This window comes from Amphiura filiformis, chromosome 19 (assembly GCF_039555335.1).
Source record: "Amphiura filiformis chromosome 19, Afil_fr2py, whole genome shotgun sequence".
NCBI classification, from domain to species: Eukaryota; Metazoa; Echinodermata; class Ophiuroidea; order Amphilepidida; family Amphiuridae; genus Amphiura; species Amphiura filiformis.
The window spans coordinates 25,373,229-25,396,817 of NC_092646.1; the positions used below are offsets into that span (position 1 = coordinate 25,373,229).

General features: G+C 35.7%; 1 protein-coding gene across 1 annotated transcript; it reads left to right on the forward strand.

The window, feature by feature from the left end:
* Positions 1-1,223: 1,223 nt before the first annotated feature.
* Positions 1,224-22,274, forward strand: LOC140140462 (uncharacterized). Its single transcript, XM_072162222.1, has 6 exons — positions 1,224-1,299; positions 13,358-13,590; positions 14,968-15,150; positions 18,630-20,147; positions 21,452-21,505; positions 21,972-22,274. The coding sequence occupies exons 1-6, from the start codon at positions 1,224-1,226 to the stop codon at positions 22,272-22,274; spliced, it is 2,367 nt and encodes a 788-aa protein (XP_072018323.1).
* The last annotated feature ends 1,315 nt before the right edge of the window (positions 22,275-23,589 follow it).

Below are 23,589 nucleotides of genomic sequence, written 5' to 3' on the forward strand. Positions count from 1 at the left end.
CTTGCAAAATATATAACACTGAATAAATTAAATAAACACTTACACAATGGATGAATAGTCATTAGTCAATTTGATACTTTAATGTGTTGTTAGGAGAAGAAAAGGCTATTAGGTCACCGTACGTCAGGGTATAGGTCAATTGGTTCAGGTCAAATCTAAGAATCAATTTTGAATACACATGTGAGAGTCTGTGATACAAAATGTATCAAACTGAGGAATAATTTTGATATTCTGTCTTTAACTGGATATATATCGAGAAGTGCAAGGTGGATATACTAATATACCTTGGGATGTAAATGGTGAGTACAATTTAGAATGCCTAGTTGAAATGGATTTCACAAATAAATATAAAATAGTTACCAAAATCACAAAAGTTAAGCTTACGGAAAACTACCCAATATGGTGGTATAGGTTACAAGAAATACAATATTTTTCAACATTGCTGTAGTATGGTTGTGGTAACCTGTTACCTGTGGCTTAATTAAGTTTCAGTGAAATAATGTCGCAAGTTAAAAATACAAAATATAGCTCAACATTGAAAATAGAAGTATTTTAACCAGTTCATTTTTGATAGTTGTGGAGCACCAAGTTCATGAAGTCATAAAAGAAATCAGGAACCACTTATTCCCATTTTATATATCAACTTTATTTCCCTAACGTGTTAGCAACACATATCCAAAATTTTAACGAAATCCGTTGATAGTAAACTTTCCAAAATGAAGTGAATTTAAATCATCAGTGATGTACCACCTTTTGGCTTCTACTTTTAAAAGCATGTAAGCTACGTTGATACCGATGCCACCAATAAAACGAGAAGATTTGCCCCTTCATTTTGCATACCACTTTGTCCAATTTTTTTTTGTAATTTCTTAACAAAATGCAAAAAAATGCAAAAAAAAATCAATGGGTGTAGTACCCCCTTAATGAGTGGCCAATGATTTTTAGAAGTGTTTCAATCCCTTTTTCATTGTAGTTGGACAATGACAGAAATCCACCTTTTCAAAGTTCATTGCAGGCATCAGTGTGATTTTTAGTGTATCAATATCTTATTTCCTCATTTTTAAGCAAGTCAAATGCAGATTTCGTCTGTTTTGTCATACGGTTGTATATAAATTCAATGAACAATAACTTTGCTCAAAGAACGCTTACAAATTGATGTCATAGGATGCAATGGTGTAGCGCCGCCCCTATGACGTCATACTGTCAATCAAGTTGATGTCATCATGAATATCCCGATCACAGCATCACCATCTGCTGATGAAGACGCTAGTCGAACTAGTGAAAACGTCTATATTCCAGGTGAGCGAAAAATAATGTATAGTGTCGAAGTTAAACTCTTTATTCATTTTATCTACCACTATTAAAAGGGCATTTCGTGATCCACAGCATCAACCCCCTACTTTTCTCTAAAAAAGTTGAGATTTTTATATCACTGGAAACCTCTGGCTACATAATGTTTATATACAAAACATTTCTTGCAGATTAATTCGTTAAGCAAAGATATCGTGACATTTGAATTTCGTTCTGGTATATCAGAACGAAATTACAACACATTGTATGGATCAGTAGAATTCACATAATCATGCATAACTCGCAAACGCAAAATCGGAATCAACTGAAATTTTGAGAATAAGCTTTTTTCGTGGATATCTACTAAAAAATGTCATAAAAAGAGGATGCTAGGATCACGAAATACTCCTTTAATATATCCACTCGTAGACTTTCATCTAGTAGCCTTTTCAATTTCATTTTTTTCAATTTTTATCATAACGGTTTGTATCATATTGATTGATAGATCTCTTCTTTTTTTTCTTGCAAATTTTTGAAGTACATCAATTTGTTCATCACATCATGGACTCAAATTGTTATAAATATATCTCTACCTATAGGCTAGTGCTTGTAAACCATCTTAGTATATAAATTTTGCCCTGTACATTTTTTGTTTACCGTTACTTAGGAATATATAGTAACTCATAATGTGTGTCTCATAACAAAAATAATAAGATATAATTATTTATTGTGGGATAGCCTTTTACGACGGGAATTCATAACAATTAGTGGGTTTTAGCGGGTTCGCCGTCGGACAAGTTTATAACTGTCACGCTTTCGTCAGGAGTAGCTCTGACTTCTTTAGGACAAAGTACCTTGTTGAAAAGGGCCAGTCTTCAGTGAACTGCTCTTTTCAGAGCCACCAAACCTTCAAATTTAGCAGATAGGCGAGATATGCTTGTTTTCTGTTGACAAAGGGCAGTGTTCAGTGAACGGCTCTTTTCAGAGCCATCAGTAGGTAATGACGGCCTACATGTCTCATTCTTAGGTACTCCTGACGAAAGCTTGACACTTCTAAACTTGTCCGACGACGAACCCGCTAAAAAACCACTAATTGATATGATTTATTCAATTCTATTCTGTGCTTAGTCAGGCACGCTAAATTAACTCTTCCATACTTGATGGTAGCCAATTTAATACTATGTAGTTTCTATTACATGTTATTTGGAAAACATAGGTCAGGTTACAGGTCACCTGGTTGAGGTCAAATTTAGGCATCCATTTTGAACAACATGTGATATCATAATGAAGCATCAATTTTGATATTTTGTCTAGTTTGTCATTTACTAGATACATATATTCAAATGGCATTATGTGGATACATGGGTCATTCAAAAAGTAAGTAAGTATTTTATTTTCCACATCATCTACATTAACAACAACATTAAACAACAAGCAAGAATATATAAAAAACACGAAAAGACAAAAAAAAAAGACGAGTAAAATGACATGGAGGAGATGATCAAAAGGCCATGAAGGCCAGAAGTGATCATCCCCTAAGACATAATATAAACAAACATGATTTAAATAATGTTTATGTCACCACAATGAATATAACAACATTGAAATGACATAAGCATTAATGTATAGATATAGAATTAGCATACACAATTTGTAGATAAATTAAGACATTAATCGCTCTAAAGAAGCATGTACATGAAATTACAACCAAGTTTGATTTAATAAATATTTTTTTAATTGATTTCTAAAAGTTTTAACGCTCATGGCATTTTTTAATTCGAGAGGAAGGTCATTCCAAAGGGAAGGCCCTGATGTCCTGACACCTTTGCTCGCAAAGTTTGTTTTTCTTTTCTGAATATCATAATCATCGTTTTTCCTAGTTTTGTGGCTATGAATGTCATGTCTTTTACAAAAGTATTCCTTAAATATGTTTGGCAAGTCATCATTAATATGTTTGTACATAAGTACACCAAGTTCCAATTTATAAGATTCATATACATTCAATATATTTAGATCAATGAATAATGGTCTGCTATGGTGCCTAAAACTAGTTTTACATATTCCTAACAGCACGTTTTTGAAGTTTAAAAATTCGATCCAAATGTGTTTTACATGCGTTTCCCCACGCTATAATGCCATAGTTTACATATGGTAGAACAAGTGTACAATAAAGGGTATACAATACATGTCTTGGTACAAAATGTTTCAGTTTATTAATAATTCCAATATTTCTGGATATTGTCATTGAAACTCCCCCTATTTGGTCCTTCCATGTTAAGTTTTCATCAATTTGAACTCCAAGAAATTTGGTTTTATTTACTCTTGTTAAGCTTGTTCCATCCAGTTCAATATTTAGTGCTTCAAATGGTCTATTTGTTTGGTGTTGAGTTCCAAGTACCATATAGTTTGTTTTGCTCGCATTCAGTGAGAGCTTATTAGCTCGAAACCAATTTGTCACTTCCCTTAATTCGGAATTGATCAGATTTACTTTGGAGTTAATGTTTTTATGTGAAAAAAGGATAGTAGTGTCGTCCGCAAAAAGTACGAAATCCAAAATTGATGAAGTATAAATAATATCATTGATGTACAAGATAAATAACAATGGCCCCAATATTGACCCTTGAGGAACACCGCACCTTATTTCTTTGAGTTCGGATGTATGAGCGTTGTAATTAACAAATTGTTTCCTATTTGACAAATAGCTTCTAAACCAATCAAGTACAATTCCTCTGAAGCCATAATGTTCCAGCTTATAAAGTAATATGTGATGGTCTATCGTGTCAAATGCTTTTGACAAATCTAGATAAATACCAACTGTAGTTTTGGAGCTTTCTACTGCACTGTTTATTTTGTCAACAAGTTCTGTAATAGCCATACCAGTTGAATGGTTTTTTCTAAAACCAAATTGTTTGTCATTTAGTATATTGTTTTTATCCATATAATTGACACATCTATTAAAAATAACTCTTTCCAAAATTTTGGAAAAACACGGAAGAATTGACACAGGTCGATAATTTGAATATAATTCTGGGTCTTCTTTTTTATAAATGGGTATTACCTTTGCAATCTTTAAATGATCAGGGACTATACCAGTGGTTATTGATAAGTTCATAATCATAGCAAGAGGTGTACTAACTTCCTTTGCAACCTTCTTTATAATAAAATTTCCAATGTCATCATAGCCAGGACTTTTTGATTGATCAAATTGGTTGATGATTTTGATAATTTCTTCCTCTAGTACAGGTGGTAAGTATACGCTGTTTTGTTCTGGATTCTCTAGATATTCATATAAATGTTTACCATCATGTTTTATATCAGACGCAAGTTCTGGTCCAATATTAACAAAAAATCATTAAATTTATTAGCTATGGTTTTGGGGTCAGTCGTTATATCGTTTGAGCAGTTTTTGAAGCATGACCTTTAGAGACCTTTTTCGACCTAGTATACTATTAATAGTTGTCCAAGTTTTTTTAATATTGTCTTTCGCCTTCAGAAACTTATCATCATAATAATTTCTCTTAGATTTCCTTACCAAGGTATGCAATTTATTTCTGTATTCTTTAAATTTGGTGAACTTTCTCTCATTAGGACATCTCTTGTATTCTTTATACAGTTTGTTTTTAACATTTATACTCTTTAATAATCCTTTTGTTATCCATGGGGACAATGGATCCTTCCTCCTATTTGGAGTGTATTTCGTAAGAGGAAGACACTCATCATAAGTTCTACCTCTATCATCACATCTCTGTTATCTTACGTGCTAGGACATTGAAATTACCCATGCGTATATAAATCTAGGGTACAAAATCAAAGTTATCTGACGAATATGTGATTTTTGGTTCTCTATACATGTTGGTTATAAATAGAGGGATGATCTCTGACCAAAGTTTTAAAGCACTTGTGGAAATCATTGTAGTGACATAGTGTGAGTGGAAAAATAACCTTTATTTCGTTCGATTCGGTTTTTACTCATTTTAGTACATTTTAGCCTCAAAACTCATGCAACAGCCGGTTGACCGGTAGTTGTGGCTGTTGAACCGCATTCCATATAGAAACCGGCTATAAGGCGAGTCTGCACATTAACTAGTTACTGTCCGTTTTCCTATACACAATACACAGTGCTCTCACCATTGACGCGTGACCTCTACAAATAGTGTATGTTAGAAGTATAGGATATTGCCTAGTTAACGTCACTGTGTGAAAAATATTTAAAGTATTCTCTGAAATTCTAGAAAATATTGTTTTGTAACATGTCCTAAATTTTTAGTTAATTTAGGTGTTTGGAAATATTCGCACTTTGGTGTTTTAGTGTATGTTATAGGTAATAGGACATTGCCTAGTTAACGTCACTGTGTGAAAAATAACCGGCCAATATTTAAAGTATTCTCTGAAATTCTAAAAAATGTCCTAAGTTTTTAGCTAATTTAGGTGGAAATATTCGCACTTTTGTGTTTTAGGAAGGATATGTAAACGACAGATAACACCAAAAAAATATGAAGAAATTATTTCCAAACCGTGTTAAGTCAACAACCATTATGTTTCTCATTTTCAAGAATGCTGGTTAACAATAAGCAGACTATTGTCTCATTTCGTGAACAAAGGCCCACATAGTATTGTTACCTTACGTTTGCTTTATAATCGCTTACCCAACTGAAACTATAATACCAGCTTATTGCGATACCGCACAGGTAAAACAGAAAAATGTGTAGTGTGGATTTAACCAGAGAAGATCTGATTTAATCAGTTGAGCTGTGTTCAATGAGTGTTATCTTGGTTTAATAGCTTTTAATGGGGTTTAAGTCCTGCAAAGGTCGTGGTGAATTCTACTGTAGACATGACTGCATCATGCACAGCCTACTTTCGTGTTGACCACGAGCTCTTCGTCGTTAGCTCGTCACCGTGACTGCGCCGAGTTGTATGCTTGGCCATGCAACTATTAGAAAGCTATGCTTTCCTCGCCGATAGGTAACATTCCGTCACCGCGAGCGGCTTGTAAACACAACCTAATATCTGCATGGACTGACGGTTATCATTGCCGTTTTTAATACAACAAATTAGTTAATAATTATGATTATGCTAAAATAATTATATAATGTTTTATAAAGCTTTCTTTATGTCTTTAATTTATATTAAACTGGTAAGTAGTCAGTATTCAGTACATGAGAAAATTACGGGCTTTTTTTAATAAATTATTTATTGTATGATTTTCTAGCCACAATATTACAAATCTGACATATTTTTTTTAATTTAATATTTAAAGCTATACAGCAATGATATTTAATATGATAAACTGTTACAGTTTGTTAAAAAGATCTGACTCAATATCTACGTGCGTGCTTTTTGACTATAACACGCAACAGATGTTGACTATTAATTTTGTTTAAATGATGCTGTAGTCTTGACAACAAAGATCATTTCAAACAACTGTTACGTGTAGAAATAAAGAGCATAACATATGATTCACATAAATGATCAATTAAATACTTTGATAATGTCTATTTTATGGATAAATTTGTTAACTAAAGTAAGATCAGTGTTGTCGAGTTTGTATTGACGACTATGCTCACAATGTACCGTGTAGAAAACGTCATTCAGACCAGCTGTGTACAAAGAGTTTTGCAATGATCATAATGATGTGATTGTGTAGATCTGAATCGTGGCAATATGAGCGTGTTTATATTATAGTAAATTTGCTGAATTTTAAGTACATCGTTGACGATCATCTTGAATTTATCGTTACGGCTGCTGTTTATAATAGCGATCCAATTTACCAAATTTAAAATAAATATTCTTACATGGAGACATAAATCCCGGGGGACAGGGGGACATCCCTCGTGTTTTTAGATGGGGGACATAATATCAAATCCCTCCAAGTTTGTATGCAAATTCCATGTCAGTACGTACAGGGTGTCCCAAAAACAGAGGCCCCTCATTGCGCCCTCTTTTTCTCGTTCAAGTCGTATTAATTGGATCTTTATAAGTTAAAATCAAATAAGTCGAATGCACAGTTTTTGTATTTGGTAAGTATATACAGCCTGTCTAAAAAAATTGTGCAAGCGAAAAGCGCCCTCTTTGACAATTATAAAATACCGTTGTGACATAATGCTTACATCGAGGGCATAGTCTTAGCTCTCAAATGCCGTTTAGTCTGTTCAATGTGCTTGTTTTAATCTCGAGATATGCTTACTTAACAACGAAAGGGTAAAATCACAATTGTGCCACTTTTACTAGGGAAGAGAACTGTAAACGTGAATCAATGGTAGCATCAAGTTTATCAAGAGTTCCTTCGTGAAATCAAAAGAATGCATCAAATACACAACAATACAAAATTGTTTTTAATGTTTTATCATGATAAAGGTATAATGATTCTCTTTTTCCTCTTACGACAAATTAAACGATAAATAAATATTTCACATTCTGCTGTAAAATTAAATACATGTGCATGTCAATGATTTTACCATGGTAAATACTGTTCTTTTTGTCATTCAAGACATGTTAAAAGACAAACAAATATCCCACACTTACGGGTAATGAACTTTGACAAGTTCATGAAATTTGACAAATTAATGAAATTAGACAACATAATGCACGCGCGCTGGTGTTGATGCGTCTAATGCACGAGCCCCGAAGGGGGGAGTACATTAGACGCATCAACATCAGCTATCATTGATTTACATGTACAGCCCTATTTCGTAGTAAAAGTGGCACAATTGTGATTAACTAAACATATCTCGAGATTAAAAAGAGCAAATTGAACAGAACAAACGGTATTTGAGAGCTATGACTGTGCCCTTGACGTTGATGTAAGCATCATGTCACAACGGTATTTTCTAATCGCCAAAGAGGGCGCTTTTCACTTGCACAATTGTTTTTGAGACAGGCTGTACAAGGCTATTAACAAACTGTGCATCATGATCATACTTGCACGTCAAGATGCATCCATTGCTTAAAATGCGAGATACCCAATAAAACTGTACAATAAAACTGAAGCATTAGATATAATCTTTGAACAAAAATAAAGCAATTAATCTTTTCCAGAAATAATTATGTAATGAATTAGATATGGGCAACCGTTTTAATCAACTATAGCCTTTCTTCTCAGACCGGAAATTTCCGACATACCAAATCTGTTCGCTTTAATTAACACATTTTAACAACCAAAAATCACATTTAATCAAATAACTGCTTTTTTGTAGTAAAGATTTAAGACTATAATCATGGGTAATTTCAATATCCTGGCACGTAAGATAACAGAGTTGTGACGATGGAGGTAGAACTTTTTGAATGACCCTCGTATAATACCATACATGTAATTGGATGTAAAAGAAGAGTACAATTTAGTTTGTCTATAGTTGACTCTGAAATGGATTGGACAAACAAACGTAAAATAGGTACCAAAATCAACAAATGTGAAACTTATGAAAAACCACTTAATCGGCTGGTAGGTGACAAGAAATGTAATTGTTTTCAATATTACTATAGTTTGGTCGTTGAAACTTTATACCTGGCTTAATTAGGTTTCAGTGAAATAATGTCGCTAATTAAAAAATACAAAATCTAGCTCAACATTGAAAATAGAAGCATTTTAACCAATTCGTTTATTGATAGGTATGGAGCACTGAAAATCACCAAGTTCGTGAAGTGTTTAAAGAAATCAGGAACCGCTTATTCCCATTTTACAATACATATCAACATTATTAATATTTTATAGCAAATATGCGTATGCAACAATTTAACGAAATATGTTGAAGCTTTCTAGAATGAAGAGAATTGACAAAAAATCTACGATGTTTGAATGTAGTAGAAAATTCAAAGTCTAGTAGAAAAGGTTTTCCTCAGCTCAGAATATTTATTTTCAGATTTTCTTATGTGCCTGTACAAAATACATCAATTTGACTTTGTCAAAACATCCCCTCCCCCAGGTACGCCACTGCTTTTAAGCCTTTACAAGCCACCGAGAGAGCTTCCCTACTACTCCTGTTTATGATTTTTTAACTTATAACGTTGATGAGTTGTATACATCCATATCAAAACGATGCACTTGTCAGCTGCTACATTTGTCTCATTTCACATAATAGCTGGGAACAAACGGGCTCATCTCCGAAGTGGAGGTCACTTCAAATCATCTCCAAGTCGCATGGTTAAGGAATGTTCTCTGTATTCCTAAACCATGTGACTTGGGATGATTTGAAGTGACCTCCACTTCGGAGATGAGTCTTTATTCCTAGCTATTATGTGAAATGAGACACATGTAGCAGCCGACAAGTGCATCGTATTCTTGATTTGATTTGTTCGGGTTTGACAACCCTGGATAACCCAAGAAAGCCGCTATTTAAGCTTATTTCCATTGGGGTCCATTTGAACACCGGGACGGGCTGGGAACAGTCAGGTGTTAACACCCTACTCTTTTCGAAACTGGCTGCGAAATACATGTACAGGTATGGCTCTCTGCACATGGGACCGACGGCTTAACGTCCCCACCGAAGGACGGAGTACTTTCATGATTCATTTACCCAATTCTAAATGAACCATGGGGAGAACAGAAGTCTGAATTTAATCTACAGAAGTTGCCAATTAATTCCATACCTTCTTTTCCAAGTCAATATCCCAGCTTCATGATGTTTCTAATATATGTGAACTCTCTTTTTATGATCATGTTACAGAAGATGATGTTAGAGATCTTGTACACGGTAGTGCAACAAAAAGTTGCTTGTTAGATCCTATTCCTACCTGGTTACTGAAAGAAAGAAAGAAAGAAAGAAAGAAAGAAAACATGTCTGTATTTTTGCCTGTAATAACTTGCATCATAAATACATCCATTTCCTCAGGTGTATTTCCCAGCTCACTAAAACATGCCGTCATAAACCCCCTTATCAAAAAGCAGTCTTTGAACCAGAGTGAACTGAAAAGCTACCGACCGGTTGCAAACATACCTTTCCTCTCAAAGTTGATAGAGAAACATGTTGTTAACAACATCAACAACCACATGTTGAAACATCATCTTGGTGAAGAACTGCAATCTGCCTATATGCGTGGCCATAGCACCGAAACGGCACTTTTGAAAGTGAAGGATGAGGTTATGGGACATGTGTACAACCAGAAAGGAGTTTTCCTTGTCTTACTCGATCTCAGTGCGGCTTTCGATACGGTGAACCACGACCTTCTGCTGAGTAGAATGTCGCATGAGATCGGGGTGACTGGGATTGCTCTTGACTGGTTGAGGTCCTATTTTACTGGTAGAACAACAACTGTTGTGATTGATGGTGTATACTCAATGGCAAAGACCATGGACTATGGACTACCTCAGGGCTCAATTTTGGGGCCCCGAGGTTTCACAGTGTATACAATTCCAATAGGCAGGATCATCAAAACCACTCGCTTTCATACCACATGTACGCGGACGATATACAGATTTTCTGTAGTTTTGAGCCATCTAACCCATCATCAATTGAAACCGCTTTGTCATCAATAACATCTTGTATCAAAGAAATCAGGACATGGATGACATTTAATTTCTTGAAATTAAACAACGACAAAACGGAATTCTTGGTTATATCATCTCCTCACTTCAAACGCCAAATGCCTGATATATGCCTTCACATTGCAGATGACATCGTCCACCCCTCCACTAGTGTCAGAAACCTGGGCGTTATCTTTGATGATGTTATGAGTATGTTGACGCAGCAGATAACTTCACTGTCAAAGAACATCACATATCACTAACGCAATATTACTCGGATCCGTCGTTTTCTTGATAATGAAACATGCACCCATGTTGTTCGATCTCTTGTGCTGTCACGTCTAGACTATGGGAATGTACTATTAGCAGGAACTAATGCAACGTACATCATGAAATTACAACGCTTGCAGAACTGGAGTGCAACATTAATTTTCTCTGCTTCTAAGTATGACCATGCCAGCCAGTATCTGCAAGAACTTCATTGGCTCCCTGTGAAGCAGAGAATTTTATATAAGATCATGCTCTATGTGTTCAAATGTCTGCATGGATATGGACCAAATTATCTCATTGAATCAATTTCATTGTATAACCAAACTCGTCTCGGCTTGCGTTCTGCAACAGACACTACACGTCTCTCTGTACCAAAATTCAACCCTAAAGGCCTGCAATCAGCTTTCGACAAGAGTTTTTCTCTCACCGCACCTGCACTCTGGAACTCACTTCCATCTGAACTCCGTAGTGCTGTTTCTCTGCCAAGTTTCAAGAAAGGCCTCAAAACCTTCCTGTTCCCACAATAATCTGGTGGCTTTGTTTCAGTTTGCTGTTTTATTTTGCCTTTCAAATATTTTGTGTTCCATCTTGGCGCCGTGGTCTTTATGAAATGGCGCCCTATAAATGCCTTGTATGTGATGTAATGTAATGTTGAACTTTTGACATGGATGTACACATTTATTATCTTTTATATATAAAACAAACAATAGGGGTCCAAGAATTTAACCTTGTGGTACACCTCAACTTATATTTTAACTAAGTTTAAAAAGTTAATAACATAATTCATTTACACTTTTTCAAAATGTTGGCGTTATATGTTATATCATCATCATAAGGATAACTTGTTATCTATGCACGTGCAACGGGGCATAGATATTGTATTTGTTGTGTTTAGTCTTCGACTTCTTATCTATGCCCGTGCAACGGGGCATATATATTGTATTTGTTGCGTTTAGTCTTCTCCTCCTTCTCCTTCTCAAGACCACTTCTTTGCTCCCTTCTAGCTCAAGAACTAAAGTAGCCTAGGGGCCCATACTTGGTATAATGATGGCCCATGACCACTTTAAATGCCTTGAGGTAGCCTCGACCCCAAAGATCAAAGGTTATGGGCTACGGGGGGCAATAAGTGTATAATTTCAAACAGCTCTAGCTCAAGAACTATAGCGCCCTCAGGGTTCATACTTGGTACAATGATGGCCCATGCCACTTAGATATTTACTGCAGTAACATCGACCCGAGAGGTCAAAGGTCATGGGCTACAGGGAGCAATATGTGTAAAACTTCAAACAGCTCTAGCTCAAGAACTACAGCGCCCTCAGGGTCATACTTGGTACAATGATGGCACATGGCCCTAGATGTATTCTTTTTTGGTCCTATAGCGCTATCGGTGCCCGAAGAGGTACCGATGGCACTTTTTATCGTACCCTGAACATTTGTACAGTGTATTTGTTTTTATATTTAAATGAAAAACAATAACACTATGCAACTGTTAATTATTATGCTTGATACAGTGTATTATATATATATATCCAGGGAGTGATGTTAAGAGTCATCGATACCTATAACCGGGCACCAATAGTTGTATAGGACCAAATTGGATGTGGTACCTTATTATAAGAACCGACTTCCATGGCCAAGGAATTGCATCATTACTTTCACTTCACTAGGTCATAGTCAGTCTGGATTTGATTGCTATCCCTTTAACCATGAGCTAACTTTACTCCTATCAGATACAACTATGGTCATGCAAAACGCCACAGTCAAACTATGAGGCTAACTAAAGTCTGCACAAAAAGTAACTCAGTTGTTATAAATACGCCTATAGATTCAGAACTAATAATTGTTTTCACAATATTTCAACATAGAGAGAAGGATGATTTATTTACACGCATTTTGACACCCCATTCGTCAAATGTCGTTCAATATTAACAACACAGTAGTGCTTTTACAGAAAAATACCCGAATTTAAAAGTTGCACTTTACAGCGGTCAATGGTTATAATGCCAAGCACATAGCCAGGATTGTTGTAGGTGGGTGTGGAAAATGTAGACTTTTCACGTTAAAAATCGCTTGCTTGCAAAAACGGGACTTCATGCCACTAAAATTTACGATTTAAATTTGACCAATTTGACATAAGACCGTGTTAACCTTTTTCTTATTTGAACCACTTTGGAACGTTTTACGCTGAAAGTGGCATTTTTTGTGATCACTTGCTCGTACTAAAAGTGTTAAGATTACATAACATTATTGTTGAGACTCCTTTTTAGTACTTTCATGATCTCATAAATGAGATGAGACCATCTAGGATGAACGATGTATACCCTTTCCTTTTTACAGACCCTGCTGTACCTGCCATTGTCTTTCCAGAGAAGATGAGGGTTACGAAGAGAACGATATTTACTTTCCTGGTGGTCCCGAGCGCCATTTTGTTCATCCTATATGTTAAGTTTATAGGCAGTTACCATGGTTACACATTGAGATCAATAACATCAGCACCAATCGAAATTTATCAAAGCGGTCGTTTCGTTAATTTCAGGGAGTTGGGATTGAAGTTGATTTCACCTTATCCAGTAAGTCAATATTATTCTTCACTCGCAAATAAAAAATTAAAGTATTTGCTGAACATAAAATAATGTAGCCAGTTTTTATTTATTTAGTCAGCTCCCAATGTCTGACCCCGAATATCTAAATACTCCATACCCAGCAAACACAAAAACGTTTTAAAAACGTTTTTAATAAGTTATATTTTGGCTTTTGGTTTACATAAAAACGTTTTAATAACATTAAAATGTCGGGTTATATAAAGGTCATGAAAACGTTTTAAAACTACAACAATATTTTCAAAAATGTTATTGTAAACTATTTTTGCAAACATTTTTTGCCAAATATTTTGTCAACACTTAAATAACATTATGTTAAAATATTTGCATCCAGCAAACACAGAAATGTTCTTAAAATGGTTTTTTCAAAATGTTTTAATAACATTTAAATGTCGGGTTATATAAAGGTCATGAAAACGTTTTTAAAACGTTATTGCAAATGTTTTGGGCAAACATTTTTCGCAAAATATTTTCTGTTTAGAATGTTTTGTATCAAGTTTTCAAAAATGTTTTTGGAATGTTATTAAAACGTTTTTATACCCTTTATATAACCCGACATTTAAACGTTTTCTGTAAAACATTTTTGTTTGCTGAGCAGTAGATTATCAAAAAATGATTTTTAATGTTATGAAAACGTTTTATACCCTTAATATACCCTTTATATAACCCGACATTTAAACGTTTACTGACAACCTTTTATAACCTTTTGCGAATGATATCACTCAGCTATGTTATTTATAGGCATTCTGAAGGGGGCTCGTTTTGGACCGGAAATGACCCCTTAATGACCTTTAACCCCAAATCTATGAACATCCAATAGACTGCTATGTTATTTGTAGCAGAGGCGAGTCATTTTGAATGTATTTTGTCTCGGACCGGAAGTGACCCCTTAATAATCTTTGACACAAAAAAAAAGCCATATATATATCATGTGTGAACATACCGTCACTCTGAAATGTTTTTCATGTCTAATAAAATATTTGAAGGTAATTGGTTTTACCCCAGAAGTGACCCTTGTAACAATTAATGTGGGAGTACCGTCATTGTGCTATGTTTTTCTTGGCTTATAATTTTTTTTTTGAAGAAGAAGAAGATCCTTTATGCAAAAGACACAACTGCCGTGACTAATGTTAATATTTACTTCATTATTACTGTTTTCATAGCGGATCTGGTTGTAAGGGCGCCAACATTGATATTGAAACATAAAAATATCATTCTATTAAAGAATTAAGCAATTACATAATTGCAATATTCTAAAATAAAATATAATAAAAGTCTCTACAATTAGTTATAATATTCTAAAATATAAAAACATAATCTTTTGAATTTTCCATTTTATTCCATTAGGGCATTTCAACTAATCAACATGACCAAGAATGCAATGTGCCACGTTTTGACCAATCTACCAAACCAGACCTACGAGTAAAATGCAAACGCCTGAGGCCAATGAATGATTCTTGCGAGATTGCAGCCGATTTATTTCTCTCTAAGCCCAAAGAATCCTGTTCTCACCAAAAACGTATAACATTTGTGAGGTACTTAAGGTGAGCAGCGCATATTACTTAAGTTATTGGTAAACGTGACATTCATGTAAAATGACATATCTATAAAAGATTCTTGGTTCTGATTAGGCCTAACAATTGTTTGATTGGCGTAACCCGACCGACCCTAAAAATAGGCCCGACTCTACACTTTTCTTCTTTTTTTTTCAAAAGAATATAAAATATAGGCCTAAATAAAATTGAAAAACAAATTCCAAGGCCTTTATCATACGCAATTTACAGCTTAAAATGCCGACCCTAACTTTTTTGTATGTTACGTCAATCAAACAATTTTAAGGCCTTATATTACATAATTATAGTGAACTTGGCACGTCACGCATAAGCTTTCAGACATTTTCAGTCTTTTTTCAGAGGCATCCAAAATCACTGACCAAATAGAACGCATATAAAACAAAAATATACATTCCACGGTGTCAGACCTAACGACAGATATAATCATTTTATTATTGAGCGCTTAATTTACATGTATAGAACTTTTCCAAATAAGCATCACTTCAACTATATTCATCTTACAAGCTCACAGAATTGTATGTGTATTAAGGTATACATCCCGACTACCCCAAGTTGACACGCACACTAAAGTAACAACCTGAAGCTGCCCAATTGTCTTCAACAGTCACCCTGGGTTGACACTATCATTTTCGTCTTGTTACTTTTAAAAGGGGACGTATTTTGTGATCACCCCAAGTTAGGAAGCTCTATCAAAACACTTACTTTACTAACCCGTTAGAAAACACGTTCGTGCAAATGTTCTCTAGTCAGAAACGAGTCTCCGAGTATTTCTACTTTATAGAACTGTGGCCCGAGCACTGATGAAGACCTCAGCATCGCTGGATGCAGATGTTTTTGTTGACTTGGAACTTTTGCCGTGTTCAAGGATTATGTCCGACACAGCATTTTATTTCAAGGCCTATGACCTAATTTTGCTGCATGTCTCCGAATCAGTGGAAGAAACTCTACTTGGAACCTACTAATTATATATATATATTATATATATATCAACATTTTACTCATAGTTATACTATCTTTTGAATAAAGTGCTCAATCCCAAAAGGGAGAGCGTAAAATAAATCAAAGAACAGACCTTTCAGAATAATAACACTCGTTAACAGCGTTATTACGCCCCTGTTTTGCAGTTGAGCACTTTCTAACTATCTCCGTTAGACAGAGTAACTCTGGGATAGACTTTGGCTGTGTTGACACCATGGAATGTATTCACATTCCCAAGATATGGTAGTCCACCCAAAGCATTTCATCGTTATCATTACTTTGCTTTGCACGCTTATAGCTCAAACTTTGTTTAGTAGTTTCATCACTATCTTTTGATATGTTGTTGGTATCATCGAGTGCTTTTTATCAACATTACATTAGCTTTTAAGGTCTGTAATTGTAAGATAGTAAGTAAAAGCAGTACCAGTTTGTTGAATAAATACACAATGGTTTAATATAAACACACGACGTTTCGGACAATGATCCTTTATCAAGTGATGCCAAAAAATTAAAGGATCAACGTTGAAATGTTTAATTTTATTTTCTCAGCATATTTTGTTAAATTTAACTCTATCACAGCAATCTTTGTTCCATGTGCACCATCTATGTGTACTATTGCTGACATCAAAGTTGGCGGCGTCATCGCATCGAGAGGCTCCAACCAAGATCGTCTTGTTGCTGAGAACCGTCTCATCTTTAAGCTTGGAACACTACAGCCACAAATTTGAAATGTTTAACCTATAATTTTTTCAGCATATATTTTTTTTATTCAATTCAGCATATATCACAGTAAACTTATCTCTCGCGTGTTCAATTAACTTTTGCGCTTTTCGCTTACATGGGCCATTTTTTGTGTCCGCGCGCGCATCCGCGTTTCTTTGGTCTGCTTAACTACGCACGCGACATATTGTTTTGTTTTGTTTTGTTTCAATTTTATGGCATCACTTGAAAAAGGATCATTTGTAACGTGTCATGTCAAAAGCAGACACTTTTGGGCAGGATCGTAAATGGAGAAATAGCCAAAAATCTGCCCGGGGTGATTTTTATCACAATTTGGGTTTGTTGCGAATTTGTGATGTTATTAATGTTAAAATATTTTCTGATAGTTTCAGACCCAAATATAACTGGCATCTTGTATTTTTGAGACATTTTTCAAGGTAATGCCTACTCTCATCTCAACTATGTCAATAATATTGTTAAAGGCCGATATCTCAATTTTCAATTTTATAATACCATAACTTACGAACTCAATATCTTCGCTTAGGAATGTCTGATTACATTGGAAAAACGGCATTGTGAAGCAAAATATCTCTTTATTTAAGATATGTAAAAACCTCAAAATTGATAACCTGCCCAAAAAGTGTTTGCTTTTGACATGACACGTCACATTTGTCCGAAACGTCGTGTGTTTATATTAAACCATTCTGTGCTTTATACAACAAACTGGTACTGCTTTTACTTACTATCTACGAACTCCAACGAAATCCAAAAGTGAAAAAAAAGGTCGCCATAGCAATGTCAATGGTGTTTAAGTCCATAATCGGTTTTATATTTTGTCAAATTTCAGGGTGTTAGTTTGCTTTAGAATTTTCCTGGCAAATGTGGAAAGTGCGTGGTCGATGATGTTGTATATAAGGCAACAAAAAATTCAGCGAGGGTGGTATCTGTATCATACGTAGGCCTATCAAGCGGTCCTTTAAAAACAAGATACAATAATCATACTAAATATCTCAGAAATGAGGAATACGAGAAAGAGACTGAGTTATCCAAATACGTATGGGTCTAAAAAGAAAAAACAAATTTTATTCCATCTACTGGGACATTCTAAAGCAATCTAACACCATGAAGTGTGATTCAGGCAGGGGCGTAGCAAGCGGGGGGGGCAGGGTGGACGAAGTCCATGGGCCCCGAGTTCAGGGGCCCCAAGCCAAGAAGAAAATGAAAGAAGCGCTGGTTAAGGAGATGCTATAAGGCAGGACCGTATCTACCTGGACCAGGCCAAACTTTTGAGCCCCCAAACTCACCATGAGGAAGTGCATTCAAGAGACCAAGTTTGGTTTACAAATTGGGGCCTACTATAAGATCGTCAGTGTTGGCAGAAGCATTGCAAATTAGAGGGAGATAATCATATATTGTTCCGATCTTACTCGGATATTTGAGCGCGAAATAAATTTTTAATTTCAGACCAATTTAGCCCAAAATGAAGGTGAATCTTGCTATATGAAGGGTTAGTATGATATGCGCAATTTTGGGGGCCCAATGGTAAATCAGGCCTTATTAAAAGGGCCCCGAACTGTTTGTTGTTCATGGGCCCCGAGACTCTGACTACGCCCCTGGATTCTCTTGCTACGCCCCTGGATTCTCTTGCTACGCCCCTGGATTCAGGACAATGCAACCTGTGTATAATCAACATTTAGTGCATCTACCTGTTTGTTTTCCACATTCTTCTAATCTCAGGATGCGAAAGGCGCACCAGTAGTAAAATGTTCCTCTACAATGTGTAAGAGTACCATTGTCTTAGGCATCATAGATTCTAACCAAGGTATTTTAGAATGGATTCAAATTTATAATACCACCAACTTGGAGGCCCGTATCCAGAGCCTTGTGGAACAACCACCAGAGAAACCAAACTTTGGATTTTGTTTTATCAAATGCACTGTCGAGGAAAAGGAAACAATAGTGATTGGCAAAAGAGAGGAAGAGAATTACGTTCAAAAGAATGTGTCGCAGTTGTTACTACTCCCACCACACATCGTCACGTCGAATGTGTCGAGCGCAAAAACACACAATGGAGTTAACATCAATCTGATTTGGTTGGATTCAACTTCTCATAGCCATTTTATGCGTTCTATGCCAGCTACGATTAAATCGTTAAAAAATATTAGAAGGCAAGAGACTGGTTACGTGTTTAGTTACAACTTATACCAAGCGTTGTATTCCCATACTATGCCAACGGCGAGGGCGCTGTTCTCAGGCGTTATAAGCAAAGGAGCCGGAGATGGCATCCAAAGTAAAACGTTAATGAGAAGATATAAAAGCGGGGGTTATGAGATATATTGGTCATACGATTTATGTTGGAAACATACATGGGGACTTGTAATGCAACTTGGAACCAATAAGGATTGGAAAAATATAAAGAAAGCTCTTGAAGAAGTTGGTATTGATAGAATTGATATGACATTATCTAGCTGTGAAGCTCTTAGTGGTCGGTTCTATTTTGGTTTCAAAGAGGCAATATGCTACAACGGAAAATACCAGCATAGTTACATCTTATCGTATCTAGATGAAAAAAAAAAACAGTTACAGAAAGCTGGTAAGCCATTTTTTCACTATACAGACACGAACGTCGGGCACGAAGGCAGCGGTCTGCGGATACAGACTTTAGATGAAGACCTTGCCGATTACTTTAACTCATTATCAACCCGTGATAATATGTTAACGATATTGCTTGCGGATCATGGCAATAATTATGGAGCGTTATTTGGGAAAACAGGTGAAGCTCGAATTGAAATGCACCATCCAATGTTAATCATCCATGCCTCAAAGAACTTGCCACAAGTAATTGGAGAAGATAAAATGAAGGCATTGACACTTAACCAGGATCGGCTCGTCAGCATACTTGATCTTCATTACGCTCTCCATACACTAGCTCCAGGGGGCAGCATTGAAGTGGCAACGGAGCATGCTCAGTATAATGTTGAACCAATGGGATTATTAGCACCAATTGATGTCAATAGAACATGTGATTCAATCCCAATGATTCAACCTAATGTATGTATATGTGAAAGCTATAATACTAAATATGTTGTCAATGGCACAAGGCAGAGGATGGTGGCAGAATTTGCTTTAGGAGAGATAAACAATGCAATATTGAATCAGTTCCGAGCTGCACATCCTGATGCAGCGACTGGCTTTGGTTCGTGTCAGAGACTAGTAGCATCATGGTTTGGCAATGTGCGCGAAACCTCAGAGAAGGTAAGATAACCCATGTGAATTAAACTTTAAGGTCCGTATGCACAAAAGAGTTAGAGTCTAAGTGGAATTTAGTTCCATCAGGAAAGGTGCTTTACTATCATTTCCTTCCAATAGTAACTAGCAAATTGTAAAGATTTTAATGCAAAGTTCAAAAATAATACAAAATAACTTACGCAAATGTAAAGGAAAATGCCCTTTCTCCTGAAACTAAAGTCCACTTAGACCAGGTCTAACTTTAGACCCGGTCTAAATCTTTTGTGCATACGGACCTAAGGTCCTTTTTCGTCTAATTTATTCCACGTGATTCTAAATTTGGAACGGAATGCTGTCAAGATGATAGAGATTGACATTTGCTTTACATGAAGCTATGTAACAAGTTTGAGAATAAAGTGATATGAGGACCAAATTGGGTGCTAAATGTTTCTTGCCACCCTCTCCCTCTTAGTGTTTACGAATTACTTACTCCCCCCCCCCCTTCGGTTTGGCAAAAACCTTACCACTCCCCTTAACCGAGCCAGGACCCCTTATCAGATGCACAATACTATTATATGAACCCAATATTGAAACTTATTTTCATGGTCTCTATTATATTTTGCGAGCGTAGCAAGCAGGAAAGGTTGCATATTTTTCGTACTGTTTTCTACACACTTTTACAGCTCAATACTGAACACATACCGAATCACATGTGTCTACAATTGTTTGCCCCCCATTTTAACCTGCCAAACTTGTTTGACCCCCCCCGCCTTTTGGACTTCCCAATTTTAACCTTCCTTGGGGCATTTACAGCCACCGAAAGTACCTCAAAATCGTCCTCGTATTAAAAGAATCAAATGTCAAAAAGAATATTGTTAACATTTTAAGGGCATACAACGTAAAGATGAATATAATTATACTCAATCGATTTGTAGAGTGTATAAAAGACACGAACGGTATTTATTCTGCAAAAACGATCGAGGATAAAATCAGCTAGAGTATGGAGGGATGAGTAATTATGAAGTAAGAAAAACAAAATGTGGAAATATGTTAAATTTGCATTTATACTTTATTTTCCTTACAGAGGTGCAAATTATAATTCGGTACTGTATCATTTCATTATTCCATTTGATGAACATAAAGGGGGCGGATGGCATGATTCCAGACATAATATCTTGCATGGAAATCATAAGAAAATCATAATAATGGTCCCACTTGTACTAAAAGCTCCGTATTAAAGTTTGGGATAGGAACGGCGGGATGGGAGTTGGGATTCGGCTACCATTCTGGCAATCCTGATTGAATATCTTCACTTTTTGTACAATACACAGGGTGCGGTAACCACGCAACTAGATATTCACGTACTTGACGAAGATGTTTTCTTTGTTTATTTATTTATTTATTTATTAACCATATTTAAACAGGGTAACCTACTCAACAAATATTACAATGTTGATTTTCAGTAGGGCCCTGAGACAAACATATAAAAGCATTAAATACACGTAGATTATACATTATTAAAACCATAAAAAATTGAGCTTACATAAATATTACACAGCATTAAAATACCTTATATAAATATTATACAGCATGAAAACCAAGTTTTTGTAATTAAAAATAATTCAAAAGCTACACGAAGTATTTAAAAACATATGACATGTATGAGCTACCGTTACCGTTCTTATTTCAAAAACCAACCATATAAGTCTGCTCAACTACCACCGCATATCCAGCTACGGTCAATACAGAGCATGCGCAGATGAAGGCGTTGACGTCAAACTTTGTATTTGTTCCTTGACTCAACCCATCAGCAGGCCAGATTACATGGCCATCCCATCCTGGCATTTACAGTTCACAGGTGCGTTTCAGCAAAACAGTACCACTAAAGCGTTGGATACCAGCAGCTGTCTTTACGTATATGAGCGGAGAACACAGTCTGGTATAACCTTGGAGGCCTCATCGGAGTGTTTAAAGAAGTCCTATTTCTTGGAAGTTGATGCAGGTACTCGTGTGAATATTTTCACTTCGTTGCCATTGCCATGTCGTGTAAAGATTAACCCTGGTGATATGATATTCCTTTTAGTGTTTATTGAAATTAATGACAAAGCCGGATGGAGTGTGGAATATACTGACAAATATGAAGAAATAGTTTGATATATTGTTTTTCACAAAAGATTTAGAAGTTGTCACTGCGCTATAGACTATAGGATATAGTATACACTAAATATGTAACAAGGATAGATTTAAAAGAAATAAAAACACGTCAAACGTTTATCTTTACCATAAATGTCAATGCTTTATTTCTTTTAGTGGGGAATTGCGATGTTGCATGGCTGCCAATAATCATGCTTTGGGTGTGGGTCTTACTCACGCTAGAGACTCTTTCTCCCGCTCTCACGCCAAAGTAGTAAAATACATGTATCACACATCGATGTAAATTTCAACCATCGATCCCAAAATATATGGCCATGCGTTTTGAAATGAATACCCAAAAAGGGAAGTGGTGTCACACTTTTCACCATGATCGTTTTGTTTTTTTGAGCATATCTTTGAAAGTAAAGAAGCTATGGCAATATATTAATGATGAACTATGGAAAGTTACATGAAGGTATCTAGAACAGAAGCAGAATGTCATTCAATCCAATGACCCAAGTCAGGGTTGGTGGCGGCAGCGGCTCATGTGGCAGCGACTCACTATGTACAAACTCAATGGGAAATTGCATTTCGTCGCCAGAGTGCTACACTATCGTAAGTGACATTTTTGGCCAGATTTTTACGAATTATGGAAGGGCATATAAAAACGCACATTTTAAACCAGGTTTTAAGTTTCAAAATTGCTTAATTATTTTTTAATTAATAAAATAAAATATCGTAAGTGCAATGCAATTTTAATTAATGCATGCAAGACTATCGTATGTGCCACTTACGATAGTCTTGCACGCTAATTTTGTTTTTCATTTGCTGCAAGACCATCGTATGTGCCACATACGCTACCTTATTGGGCCTAAACAACAAAATCACGGAATGCTACACCATCGTAAGTGCAAAACAGTCTCTAACACACCACTGGCTGTAACGCTGACGGTTGTATGCGTTATCATCATGCTGGCTAAGTTCATAGCTCTCATGACTTGTAATAGAGACGATAAATCCGGTGTTTTTAGTTTTAGATTCAGTAATAAATCTTGAGAGATTACATTACGGCAAAAGGTGTCTTGCTATTGTAAATATTATGTGCCAAAATAATTTAACACTTGTTAAGAAACATAAAATGACAAAATATTGGATATTTGAGCCGATATTACGTATATCCTAATTTAGCAATGAATGCTACACTATCGTATGTGGCACATACGATAGTGTTGCACTCTACACTTATTTCTATTTGAGTGTAACACTATCGTATGTGTCACTTACGACATCTAAATCAGTAAATAATTCATTGATTTATTAACTTTAACACCATTTA

Excerpts from the sequence above, each read along its gene's own strand:
- LOC140140462 (XM_072162222.1), top strand. The coding sequence starts at position 1,224 with ATGAATATCCCGATCACAGCATCACCATCTGCTGATGAAGACGCTAGT. Across the intron at positions 20,148-21,451 it reads TGCGCGAAACCTCAGAGAAG|GGTGCGGTAACCACGCAACT; the intron begins GTAAGATAACCC and ends TACAATACACAG. Across the intron at positions 21,506-21,971 it reads TTGACGAAGATGTTTTCTTT|TTCACAGGTGCGTTTCAGCA; the intron begins GTTTATTTATTT and ends TGGCATTTACAG.